Raw genomic sequence first — 12,890 nt, forward strand, 5'->3', positions numbered from 1 at the left:
GGCACTGCCGGGGTCACCTCCAGGGCTGTGCCCAGTTCTGGGCCCCTCACTTCAGGACATTGAGGGGCTGGAGCGTGTGCAGGGAAGGGAACGGAGCTGGGGAAGGCTCTGGAGCACAGGCCTGAGGAGGAGCAGCTGAGGGAGCTGGGAAAGGGGCTCAGCCTGGAGAAAAGGAGGCTCAGGGGGATATTCTGGCTCTGCAAAACTCCCTGACAGGAGGGGGCAGCCAGGTGGGGGTCGGGCTCTGCTTCCAGGGAACAGGGACAGGACAAGAGGACATGGCCTCAAGCTGAGCCAGGGGAGGTTTCGGCTGGACATTGGGAACAATGTCTTCACAGAAATGATGATGAGGCACTGGAATAGGCTGCCGAGGAAGGCCGTGGAGACACCGTCCCTGGAGGTGTTCAAGGAAAGACTGGACATGGCACTGAGGGCTGCGGTACAGCTGGCGCAGTGGTGCTCGGCCACAGGCTGGATCTGTGCTCTCAGAGCTCTCTCCCGACCCAAAAGACGCCGTGCCTCCGTAATTCCGTAATTAATTCCGTGTCCCCCTCCCGCCGGGCCCGCCCCGCGCCGTCCCGCCCCGCACGCTCTGAGTGACGGCGCCGGGGCCGCTCCCGGGCGGGGCCGGGCCGGACCCGCTGCTCCGCGGCCCCTCAGGTAACGGCGGCGGCTCCGGAGCTCGGGGGGTCCTCGGCCTTCTCCGGCCCGGGGCTGGTGGGGGTGTGGGCGCTGCGTGTGGGGAATGGCGGCCTGGGCTCGGCATCCGCGTGTGCCGGGCTCCGGCGGCCGCCGAGCGGGGCCCGGGGCGCTTTTCTGTCTGTCTTGTCCGTCTGTGTGTCCGTGTGGCAGCTCCTGCCCTTGGCAGTGCGGTGGGTTCGTCCCCCCAGAGCCCCTCCGGTCCCCAGAGTTTTGTGGGGCCGAGTTCTGCAGAGACCCGAGTCAGTAGATGTGCTTAGGCTGTATCCGCAGAAGAGCCATGTGAGAAGGCCTTGGAAAAAAACCAAACCAGCCGTCATTTATTATTTATTGAGAGCATGCAGTTAAGGAATTAGAATAAAAGAATTATAGATCATTATGAGATCATTAGTAGTGTAAAATTCAGAAGCAGAGACTTGATTTCACTTGAGAGGGATTCAATCCATACTCGTCCCTCCCCAGAAAGGGGATTTATGGGCTATGTCTAATTTGGCAGCTGGGATTCCAATGAACACAACATTGTGTTGTCCCTTCGTCCTTCAGGTTCAGCTGGAAGAAATCCCCCATCAGGTGGATCTGAGGTAATCCACAGCCTTTGGGTCTGTGTTTGCTGAAAGGGGAATTAAATCTCTGGAATGTCAGTTTGTTCTTAGCAGAATTCAAGGCCTGGATTTTAATTTTGGGAGACACACAAGTTTGGTGCAATGTTTGACTGCCTGCAAGTCGCAGAATCCTATAATCACAGAGTGGTTTGGGTTGGAAGGGACCTTAAAGCTCATCTCATTCCAACCCCCCTGCCATAGACAGGGACACCTTTCACCAGCCCAGCTTGTTCCAAGCGCTGTCCAGCCTGGCCTTGGACACTTCCAGGGATGGGGCAGCCACAGATCCCATTCCATTGTTGCAGTGGTATTCAGATGCTTGTCATACCGTAACTTCTTATATTCACTAGGATATTTATGTACTCTGAGTATTAAGATGGGTTTATTGGTTGCAAATTCACTGTTTTCCAGCTGAATTTCAGTGGTGATTTAGTCCCAGAGGATTGCTGAAAAATAGGAACCTAAAGGGAACTGTAAGGAATATTGGTATCACCCATATGCAGGATTGGATTGAGCAATATCTGGTCCTGTGGTTAAATGATGCCTGTTGAACAAAAAGTGAGGAATATTAGCATGAAATTTTAGGTCAGTTACAGACAGAGAAGTTCTGTGTGAGGGTTCTTACAGGGATCTTGCTTTGAGTAGTTATCTGAGTTTTAAACAAGAAATTGTTTGGGAAGAACAGGAGGAAACTGGGGCAGGGGAGCACAAGCCAGTGCAAAGGGAAATTATGTGTCATATTTTGTCAGATAAGGACATAATAAAGACTGTTAGATGAGGAATGCCTGTCATAGCTAGGAGGAGTCAAAATCCTTGAGTCTTATGATCAGAATTTGAATCACAGAATGGTTTGTGTTGGAAGGGACCTTAAATGTCATCTTGTCCCAAGCCCCTGGCATGGACAGGGATACCTTCCACCAGACCAGCTTGCTCAGAGCTCTGTCCAGCCTGGCCTTGAGCACTTCCATGGATGGGGCAGCCACAGCTTCTCTGGACCTGTTCCAGGGCCTCACCCCCTCACAGTAAATAATCTCTTCCTAATATCTAATCTAACCCTGCCTTCTGGCAGTTTGAAGCCATTCCCCCTTGTCCTGTCACTGCATGCTTTTGTAAAATATATCTTAGAGTATATAAATACATAAAGAATGTTTTAGCCACTCATTCTTAAAACTTAAGTTATGACTTTGACAACTTCTGCCTCTGCTCAACAGATGCCATGTTGCCTCAGAAGAGGGGACAGATGTCTTCCAGAATAGCCATGAGCAGTTACTGGAAAGTCCTGGGAATTTTCTTACTCTCTCTTCCAAGTGCGCCGTGTCTCCAGGCAGCCCAGCCCGGGGTGCTGCTGGTGTCATTTGATGGGTTTCGCTGGGATTACATCTACAGGGTGTCCACTCCCAACTTCCACTATGCCATGGAGAGCGGGGTGCACGTCAGGCAGGTGACAAACGTGTTCATCACCAAGACCTACCCCAACCACTACACCCTGGTGACAGGGCTCTATGCTGAGAGCCACGGCATCGTGGCTAACGAGATGTATGACCCTGTCCTGAACGAAACCTTCTCCCTGAACAAAATGAACACCCACAATTCCAAGTTCTGGGAAGAGGCCAGTCCAATATGGGTGACGAACCAGAGGGAAGGACATAAATCTGGTGCTGCTATGTGGCCTGGAACAGATGTGAAGATACATGGAGTCTTGCCTACACATTACATGCCCTACAATGAATCTGTTCCCTTTGAAGACAGGGTAGCAAAGCTCATCGAGTGGTTTACATCAGAAGAACCCATCAACTTTGGCCTCTTGTACTGGGAACAGCCTGATGAGTCTGGACACTTTCTGGGCCCAGAAAACCCACTTATGGGAGCGATAATCAGTGACATTGACAGAAAACTGGGGTATCTCATTTCTGAACTGAAGAAAGCAAAGCTGTGGGATGTGATAAATGTCATAGTCACGAGTGATCACGGAATGTCACAGTCGTCCTCAGAAAGGCTCATTGAGCTTGATCAGTACGTGAGCAGAGAGCTCTATACAGTCATCGACCACTCCCCTACAGTAGCCATTTTGCCAAAAGAAGGTAGGAGCTGCAGCAGTAACGTTCCTGAGGAGGTACTTGAGTATCCAAACTTCATAGACTGAGTTGATGGTAGCAGCACTGATGGCAGTAGGACATCAGCCTTGAACAAGGAGTACTTGCAGGATCCCTTTGTTCTTTTTGTGGGCTCTGCCAAAAGCCTGGATGAACTTTCTCAGAAAGTAAAAGGGAGCAAATCTGTTTGCTGTTTGCTAATATTGCCAAGGATCCTTTAGTCCTTGTGAGAAGTAAGATAATCTAATGGCATTATCAAGGCTGAATGGTGCTCTAGATAGATAACACCTGAATGTTACATATCTTGCCTTTCATCAAGATGCTGAAGCCATAGTGGAAGAATTATATTTCTAACTCAAACAGTAAACTGAGAACAGATGGGGATCTTTGATAAAAAGAAAGCCTGTGTTGGCTATTTGATTGGCTGCCAGCTATTGTAGTTCACTGAGTTTTTTTCCCCCGTCCTGCTGAACAGCCAGGCAGTTACATTTATACCATTTTTATTTAGATAAAGGTGGGCAAGAACAATGTTGGAATCAAAATCTGAAATCTGGTTGCGGTCACCTAAGAGTTGCTGAGGTGTCAGGTGTATGTTTAGTGTCACTAATGCATCTGCTTTTTATTTTGATGATCAAGTACTGTAAACTACTTGGTGCAAAAATGTAAACCTGGAAAATAACACCCCTGCCCACACAAAAAAAGTGCTAATATGGGAGTTGAATTTCAAGGTGACCTTCTGGAAAGGCGTTTTTTAAGAATTCTGTAACATTTGGATGAGTAGTGGATAGATATACTCTGTATTTAATGCCTAAGCAGGGAGAGTATTTTGCAGAATTAAGTGACCTGTAAGTCACTTAATTAAGGCCTGAACAAATGTGTCTTGTCATTTTTAATTTGAAGAATACTCCAGATTCAAATGTGAGTATGTCCAAACTGAGGTCTCTGCTGCCTGAGCAGTCAGGCCCTGTAGCTGGGTGCTGTTTCTCTCTGTGGTGATAAAAGAGCCAAGTTTGGAAGCTTCACCCCCACAGAGGTTGTCCAAGATGTTCTCATTAACAAATAAAGAAGCTGTAAAAGTAAACTTCAGTGCTGACACCTCCCTAATGCAGTAAAGGAGGACTTTAAGATGTGTAACTTGATTCTCCTGTCTGCTAAATGCTGAAAAGAAACAGTGTCTCTGCTGCAATTAGATGACAGAACAATAAAAAAGCCATTTCAGTGGATTTCAGGAACAGCTTGGATTTGATTTTGCCCAGAGATTCAGGTATTTATTACACTACCAATAAACAAGAATCAGTTTTGAGCACAGCTAAAATTCTTTCCTTCAGTGGTACCAGATGTGATTTTTATTATAAAACAAGGAGTGTCACTGTCAGTTCAGGTATGAGCTAATATGTGCTTAAGTACATAACACTGATTCTTCACCTGCTATTCAATTTGTCTTTCTTAAACCAAAGGGATGGTAAAACTTTGTGAGATTGAGGAAAAGTTTGAATGCTTAAAAACGCTGCAATTTCTTTTAACTGTTTGACTATCTATTGCTTCCCCAAGAGATGGATTAAAGCCATTATTTACCCATGCTGGTGCTTTACTGTGTGTGGAGAACTAGATGTTCACAAAGAAGCTGTACCTGTACCACAGCTGATGATGCTGGCCTTTTTCTTGCATTTAATATAAATATATTCATTCAAATCATTAGGGTAAAACCAAATTTGCTATATCTGGGACTTCTCCTCCCTGCTAGCCCATATAGAAAGCTGGCATAGCAAAATTCACTTTATTACTAATATAGTCCTAGAAATGCTACATTAGAGCCCCTCTTCTTGTTGCTGTAACTATCTCTGATACCTTCACTTTTGCTGTCTCATCTTGACCTTTGTTTTGTTTCTTAATTTAGTGATTTTTTTTGTGCCAGTTTGACATAAGAAACAATAATGTGTTTCCTTCAGAATGTATAAATTAATGTCTATTCCTTCAGATTTTCTATATTGGATTCTAGGAACTGAGGGGGAAAAGGAAAATGGTTTCTTTAGAAACGTTGGCTACTTTCTCCCAGATTTTTTCCACTGATACCCATTCAAAACTCCATGGATACTGGAAATGGCAGTCTCAAAGGGGCCTGCAGACACACAGTGCATTCAGCTGCATGTGTCACACAAATACTTACCTAAGTCAAGAGAGCTGAGGATTTGTTGTGTCACAGGAGTCTCCTGTGTGCACTCCACGGCTCTCAATAGGAATCTGGCCTTAAGTGGAGGTGGGGAATGAAGAAATTTGGTCAGCTGTCAATTCCTGCACTTGCTTTGGTGTTCCTGGCTGTTTGTTCTGGTTCCTCCATTCTGTGCACTGGTGTTCCAGCCAGCTTGAACAACTGGTTGTGGCTCTTCAGTGGCTTTTACTGGAAAGGCAAGCTCAGAAACTGGAAATAAGCAAATAAAGAACTGGAGGTGGAAAATGCCTATTTATTCAGTGTCAGTAGAGCTCCTGAGGGTTTGTGCTCACTGTGACTAGGGAAGGGAAAGGAGCAGGCACTAGGAATGCAGAGGAGTAGCTCATGCTGTTGGCTGTTACTGAATAATAAAGGAAAGCAACAAAGTGCTTTAAAATAGATGAAAAGTGTCACTTGCTGTCACTAGGTGACAGAATTTGGCCTGAATGCAGCCATTACCTCACAAACAGGTTTCGGAGGTGTCGTCTTGCTTTCAGGCATTGCACAAAGCTGGAAGGGTTTGGTTCCTTTTCCAGGAGTCAGCTGAATGCTTCCTAACTCATTCCTGTGAGAAGCTTACATTCTGATAACTGTGAAATTAGGGATTTTTCTAAAATTAGCAAGGCAGTTATTGCTTGGGAACAGGCTGTGAATTCTGGTGCTGAGGGGGATCTTACTGTGACTGAGGCTCTGGGTTTCTCACAGGAACTTCTGTGCACACACTGTTGTCTCTTACAGTTATAATTCACTTGTGGGAAAGTACATTTTGCCCTCTTCTTTCAGCTGTATTTCAACTACTGATGAGTTCAGCAAACACACTGATATGTTTAATTTTTGTCTTTTGTCTCTTTTGTTTGTTTGAAGGCAAACTGGATGAAGTATATGAAGCTCTGGCCAACGCTCATCCCAACATGACTGTGTATAAAAAGGAGCAGATTCCAGATAGATTTCACTACAAACACAACCGTAAAATCCAGCCCATCTTAGCAGTGGCTGATAAAGGATGGGAAATTGTACAGAACAAGACTGATGGTTTTCTACGTAAGTATTCTGTCTTTATAGTGTTTTGCTGTATCTTCCAGGGCAGGGACCTTATGTGGTACTTTATCTCCTAGTATCAGCAACCAAAGTTCATTTTTTTTTTTTTTAAGACTGGGAAGGAAAACTAAAGTGTGTGAAATTTATAATTTTTCCCCCTGATGGGATGGGAAGCACCCTGCTGTTAGGGGAGGAGGATCTGCACTTACTGTTTCTTTAAACATTAAACTTGCTGAGATAAGATCAATCACATGTTTTAGTGGCCCCATACTTGAGGTCTTTCAGGATGTAGCAAACCAACAAGCACTTCCTGAGAAATGAAAAAAGAAAGTTGCAATTGAATGTGTTGAGTAGAGAGTGAATAGGGTTGTTTTATCATGTTTTTCTTATTTACTGGAGAAGGGTTGGGTTGGAAGATACAAAAACATTTTCTGAAAGTTTTCAGCTTGTCTGGATGCTACACTTGGAGTAACCTCATTCTATTGCTACAAAGAGTCTTTGGATATTGTGTTACTGCACACCGGTGATTTTCATTTGCCTTGGAGGAAAAAATGCATTCTAGGTGATTGGAGGAATAAAACCCCCAACACTTTGAAGTTCCTCACCTTCCAGTTTTAGATTTATTATAGGTAGCATGGAGGCAGTGAACTCTAACTTCTTGGTAACCTAAAATACAGGTGTTACATGGTCAGTTCTTGCATTTCTAATTGAGAACCTTTTGAACTTTGCTGCTGGTTGTGAACCTGAAGTGTGTTATCAGCAAGACTTAACAAGATTTTCAGTAGCTGCTGAAAGCACCTTCTAGTGCCTGTGTGTTTGACACATTCCCAGTTTCTAATGCCCCTGTCAGGAGTGGGCACTGGACATCCACCAGTGAGTTCTTCTTCCTTGTTGAGGAGTTGATGGTGCACAAAAGTGGACAAAATTTCAAAGTGTCTCCTTGGAGTCACATGGACAGTCTGACTCTACATGTGTTTTTTTTTTTTTTTTAATTTTCTCTAAGAGATCTGGGCCAGTTGCAAAGTTGGTATTTTTCCTTGAGGAAAATCAAGGAAGTGTGGGTGTACACAGTGTGCCATTGACAATGAGCTCACTTCCCCCCCCCCCCCCCCCCCTTTGTTAAATAGTGCTTTGTGTTGTGGGTTTTTAGGTATTTTCTTTTTGTAGTTCTGAGCCTTGGTATTTGCTAGGAGACATTTGTGCTGTCAAAACAACCCTCTCTAAGGATGCTGTGCCTTTTCTGCATTCTACTAATTTTAGGAAAATGTTCAATGCTTGTTTTGCAACTCTGGAATATTGACCTTTATCTATCTTTTATTTCTAGTTGGTAATCATGGATATGACAACACTGTACCAGAAATGCATCCCATTTTTTTGGCAGTTGGGCCTGCTTTCAGAAAGAATGCCACCAAACAATTCATGAATGCTACGGACTTGTACCCCTTACTGTGCCATCTGCTTGGCATCAGCCCACTGCCCAACAATGGTTCCTTCAATGCTGTGAAGGATATACTTGCTGAGAAAGTTCCTGGAGCCCGTAGTGCAGATTCCTACTCCACTGTGGTAGGAGTCTTCCTGGGCAGCTTGCTTGTTTTTGTTTTTACTGCAGTTTTTGTTAAGCATTTTGTCCTTGCCCAAGCAAATTCCATGCAAATCCGACACACTGAAGCTGCCCAGCCGCTGCTGCAAGATTAATAACAGCCGGGATTATTTCCTGTTTGGGGCTTAAAATAAGCCTATATAAAGAAAATAAACAGTGGAGGTGGATTAGCATGAATACGTGGAGTGAAAGGAGATGGATGCTGATCCCTTGCAACCAGGGATGGAGAGAGAGCATGTTCCTGTTTCACACTGCAGCCACTTCAACTTCCAGGGCTTGAAGATATCCTAGGTAAACCCGGGGAGCTCTGTGTGTATGTAGACCTGTAGTGACAATAGACCTCAAATACCTTATATGGCTATTTTTAGGGAGGTAACATCAACTGGGGTGCACCTCACAGACTATTAAAGGTGATTTCATTTCTCACCCTCTTTTTTGTTTTATTCTTTGAGGCTTTTTTTGAGTCTCTTTGATTTTAACAAGTCACTGAATGGTACTAAACTTCTTTGTTAGTATTTTCTTTCCCTGCCCAAGGAAGCTTTTGCATGGATCACCATTACAGATAACTTGGTGGGTTAAATCCTGCAGGAAAGAACATTATTATTCAGCTAGGTCATGCAGTGCTAGGTGTCTAAGTTTAGAGTTACATATATTTCTTCAAATTACTGTGTTAACTGTAGCCCCAAAATACAATCTTAAGTGGTATTGCCTTTAGCAATCAGCATTAAACTGCTTGATGCTTAATGTTTTAAAGATTTGTTTAAGTAAATAAAGGTTTTTACCACTTTAGATATGATTTCAGGTAAATGTAGGTCTTTACTTTTTTTAATTTCCTGTACACTGCACTAAATTTTCTAGGAGTTCCATGCAGCTGGCAGGATAAAGACATGTACAAGCACCACACCTGTATATCCAAATGGAGTCTTTTGTATTTCTGTGGTACTAAGGGAGGTGAATAAGTTAAGGAACAAGGTTGCTCAGGCTGGTTTCAGAGTGTTGTCAGGCTTGTCCCTGGTCTGCTACTGGAGATTCTGAGTTTGACCTGTGACTTGTGTTTTATCTGCTCTGTCTGGGTAGGCCTTGGAATGGGATGATCAGGATTACACATGCAGTTTAAGGGGCAGCTGTATAAATCTTAAGCCATAAATGTTCTTAAATCTGAAAAAGCACATTTTAATAATAATCAAAAAAAAGGTGTAAGACTGGAGTTTAATTTTCCAGAGGAAAACCTCTGTCAGGGAAAAATATTAATTCTGAGTCATCAAAGGTACATATTCTCATTGTGTGTGGCAATAAATCTTCTTGCTAGTGTAGCTGTGAGGTTTTTTGTGAGCTCAGTTAAATGGTGAGAATCTGCTGACTAAATTTTGTATGAAAAACATTCTGAAGTGAGAAAAGTTGTCTTTTTGTCAGACTCCTTCTCCCTGTGAGATGAGAGAGTGTTTCTCTGCACTTTGTTGCTGAGTACAATGCCTGAAGGAGAAAGAAACTTTCAAAATTAGTGCAGAAGTAGCAGACTGGGTATTTTGAAATGCAGTTCATGTCTGTATCCACAGCCCCCAGCAGAGGGCAAGGATGGGAACACCTCAGCTTTGGGTGTGCTCTGCCAAACCAAGGGCTTGACAGTCAGTACTGCAAGGGGAGGGCTGGGGTACAAAACTCCTTTTGCTGGGCTAAATTCCAGACTTACTGAAGATCTGCTGTGTTCCTCTGTGATGGCAGGGACACTTGCTTAGCACCAAGCTGTCCTGCAGACAGATGTGGACATTTCCAGAGGCCACATTTGGGTACAGGGAATGCTTCAGAGGGAAGGCAATGAAATAGCCCAACTTAAGGGTTATGCTGAAAGTTCAGCTGTAATGGTAATTTTAGGAAGGCAGGAAAAATGCAGGTCTGTTAGAAGACAGCCCTTGATTTGGGGGATGTACATGAAATCCTGTGAACTCCAGCTGACTCAGTGCTGTTAGTGTGCTGTGAACTGCCTTGTTTTCCTGCATTGCCATTTTCTTAAGAAAACACTGAAGGAAAAGGTCTGTAAGGCTGATTCTTAGTGAAGCTGGCCCTTAGCTGTGCCTGAAGTTGAATTTGCTGGCACAGGTAAAACGAGTGCTGCAGGGGCTCCAGCTGAACCACACCATCTGTAACATGTTCACAGCAGTTTTCAGAGACCAGAGAAGTCTGAGCACAAAACCCAAACCTCTGAGTTGTTACTAATCCCTTCCCTACCCACCTTCCAAAAAGTGGATGGCACACAGCAAACTGATGCACTGAGTCCACCTTTTCTTGCTTATTTGCAGCTTAAAAATGAATAGCACAATGGTATTGTGTGTTTAAAGGAAGATCTGCAGACTTTGATAAGGCAATAACAGTAACAATTGTCATAACAATGCCCTCACCTCTTGCTTCTGCACTTTGGAACATGTTGCTTTAGTAGAAATTCTTCTTATTGCAATAATTTCATAGCAGTGATCATGGCAGATGTAACAATAACTGGGTTGTAATCTCAGAGCTTTTCCTTAAACCCCACTTTTAATTGTGGCAAGTGTAGTTCTATCATCAGCCAAAGTGAGCCTTGATTTTAAGGAGGGGGCAAAGTTTGTCAGTGTTGATCAGTCATTTGGGACTTAGATTTACCTGCCCAAATATGCAGCAAGGACAGAGCAGTACGTTTCCCCCAACAAAGGGTTTGGTAACAATAATACCAGAATAGGCTGGGGACACAAATGTGAGAATTGTTGATGTCATTGTTCTGTATTGCACTGTGAGGCCCTTCTTTGAGGAGGGCAAAATAAAACTTTGTAAAAAATGAAGGGAATCTTGTAGCATTTGGGTATTTCAGATTAGGGTCAAACAATACCTTTTGTCTTAGGTGTATTTGCAGGTACCTCTTGGGTAGTTCCTTGTTAGGACATTTGCCCAACTTTTTTAAGTTACTGGGTGTGAGCTCAATGAAATTGAAAGCACAGATGATGCCACTGGAGAAAAGTTGTGGCTTTTTCTCTGATGTGACATTTTTCAGACACCTTTTTGGGTGGGGGGGATGTGGGATTTGGTTTCTGTGTATATGATACTTTCTATGATGTATAAACAAGTTTATTGGAAAGAGAATTTGAGTACACTGTGTACTGCTTGTAACTTAAAACTTGGAAACCAAGAATGATGCATGATGTGTTTCATTACTGACCTGTGGAGCATACAGATGTCAAATGTTTTCTTTGTTTCTTCTTGTTTGGAAATGCTGAAGTTAAAATACATCTTTGCTATAATGCTGTCAAGCATGGAGTGCTGGCTTCATTGAAAACACTTCTGGAAAACAAACTTGAACTGGGGAGAGATGACTGGGGAAGAATGGTTTCAACTTGTATGCATCCCAAATATTCCTTGGATTCTGCAGAGTGTAGGGCTTTGTTAAAAATAACTGGAAGTGTGATAGAAGTTTGGAATTTTAGGTCACAGTTCTTATGTAACAGACTTCTTATTTCCCACCTTGCTGCCATATATGGAAAAGACAGCTATTGCTTACAAATAGTGGGAATCCAGTTTCTTTTACAAAAAAAAACCCAAATCTTCCAGACTTTCTTGGTCAAGAGCTGCAGTAATACTGCTACAAGAAATGCAGTCTCAAAATAAAAAAAAAAAATTAAAAACAGAAGAATCAGATTCATTAAATCACTTAGGTTGGAAAAGTCCAACCAGTAACCCAGAACTGCTAAGTCTGCTGTAAGAAATGTTGTACAAACCGACTTTTCACACAATCATAGAATAGTTTGGTTGGAGGGGACCTTAAAGATCAGCTCATTTCAACCTCCCTGCTCCCCTGACCTCTGTCAGAAGTGTAAACAGCACAATCTTGACCTGCATGTGGGAGAAGGACAAATGTGCAGTGCTTGGGTCCTGTTGTTTTGTAAAATGGAAATCCAACAGACTTACTTCCCAGTCTCCTTCCCTGCTTAAATAATGCCATGGATGCTGTGTTGGTCATATCTGTGCTGCTGTTTAAACCTTTCATGGCATGTTTGCTCTACAGTAAAGGTGATAGAGCATTATTAGATAGTAAACTACAAAAATTGTTGCAAGCACATGAAAATTATAAATACAATAGTGGTACCAGCCTTTCCATAATGAAATCCTAATCTGAATCCTATTAACTAATCTCTATTACTGTTTTTTTGCAATAAAAGATGCTACCATGCATGTTACAGCAAATATCTGTCCCTGTGGTCTGGTCCTTGGAGGTACACAAAGTTGGTTTCTTTTCACAGGCAGTGTGTAGGCAGCAAGTTTACTGAAAGCAGTGTTTCAGAGCTGTAGTCAGGTGAAATCAGCTCAATTCTGGAACTGTTTCTGTGATGCCAATGCCCAAAAAGCACAGAAGCCCAGAGGGGTTTGTTTTAGGGCTGCTGTACCCAGTGTGGAGTGTCCCTGTGTGGAGGCAGTCAGTGTAATGAAACATCTGCTTTCAGTGCTGGAAGTGTCACTAAAGATCCCCTATTCCCCTCTAAACTGCAAAGCCAGTTAAGGGTTAGGAACTTCCCTTGAATTAACCTGCCCTATGTGACCATGGCTGAGTTGTGTCCATTTAGCAAGTCATGAAATGCTGTCACACACTACTGTCCCTTTATCACAGCCTTGAGGAAGCACAAGCCACA

The 12,890-nt window shown here is 43.4% G+C and overlaps 1 protein-coding gene across 2 annotated transcripts; it reads left to right on the top strand.

The window, feature by feature from the left end:
- The first annotated feature begins 509 nt into the window (after window positions 1-509).
- On the top strand, window positions 510-11,516 carry ENPP5 (ectonucleotide pyrophosphatase/phosphodiesterase family member 5). Of its 2 annotated transcripts, XM_071447113.1 has the most exons (5): window positions 565-660; window positions 1,243-1,280; window positions 2,513-3,382; window positions 6,468-6,644; window positions 7,966-11,516. In XM_071447113.1, exons 3-5 carry the CDS (start codon window positions 2,518-2,520, stop codon window positions 8,334-8,336), a joined length of 1,413 nt encoding a protein of 470 aa, XP_071303214.1. In that variant the 5' UTR covers window positions 565-660; window positions 1,243-1,280; window positions 2,513-2,517; the 3' UTR covers window positions 8,337-11,516. The 2 variants fall into 2 exon arrangements, with proteins under 2 accessions (XP_071303204.1, XP_071303214.1); XM_071447103.1 differs by lacking the exon at window positions 1,243-1,280 and having other exon boundaries at window positions 510-660.
- The last annotated feature ends 1,374 nt before the right edge of the window (window positions 11,517-12,890 follow it).

This window comes from Agelaius tricolor, unplaced genomic scaffold (genome assembly GCF_023055355.1).
Source record: "Agelaius tricolor isolate 1412-34295 unplaced genomic scaffold, bAgeTri1.0.p SCAF_1, whole genome shotgun sequence".
In the NCBI taxonomy this organism is placed as follows: Eukaryota; Metazoa; Chordata; class Aves; order Passeriformes; family Icteridae; genus Agelaius; species Agelaius tricolor.

Bases quoted from the DNA above. Each gene is read 5' to 3' on its own strand.
- ENPP5 (XM_071447103.1), top strand. From the start codon at position 2,518: ATGTTGCCTCAGAAGAGGGGACAGATGTCTTCCAGAATAGCCATGAGC. The intron at 3,383-6,467 runs GTAGGAGCTGCA...GTTTGTTTGAAG, and splicing joins AGCCATTTTGCCAAAAGAAG to GCAAACTGGATGAAGTATAT. The intron at 6,645-7,965 runs GTAAGTATTCTG...TTTTATTTCTAG, and splicing joins CAAGACTGATGGTTTTCTAC to TTGGTAATCATGGATATGAC.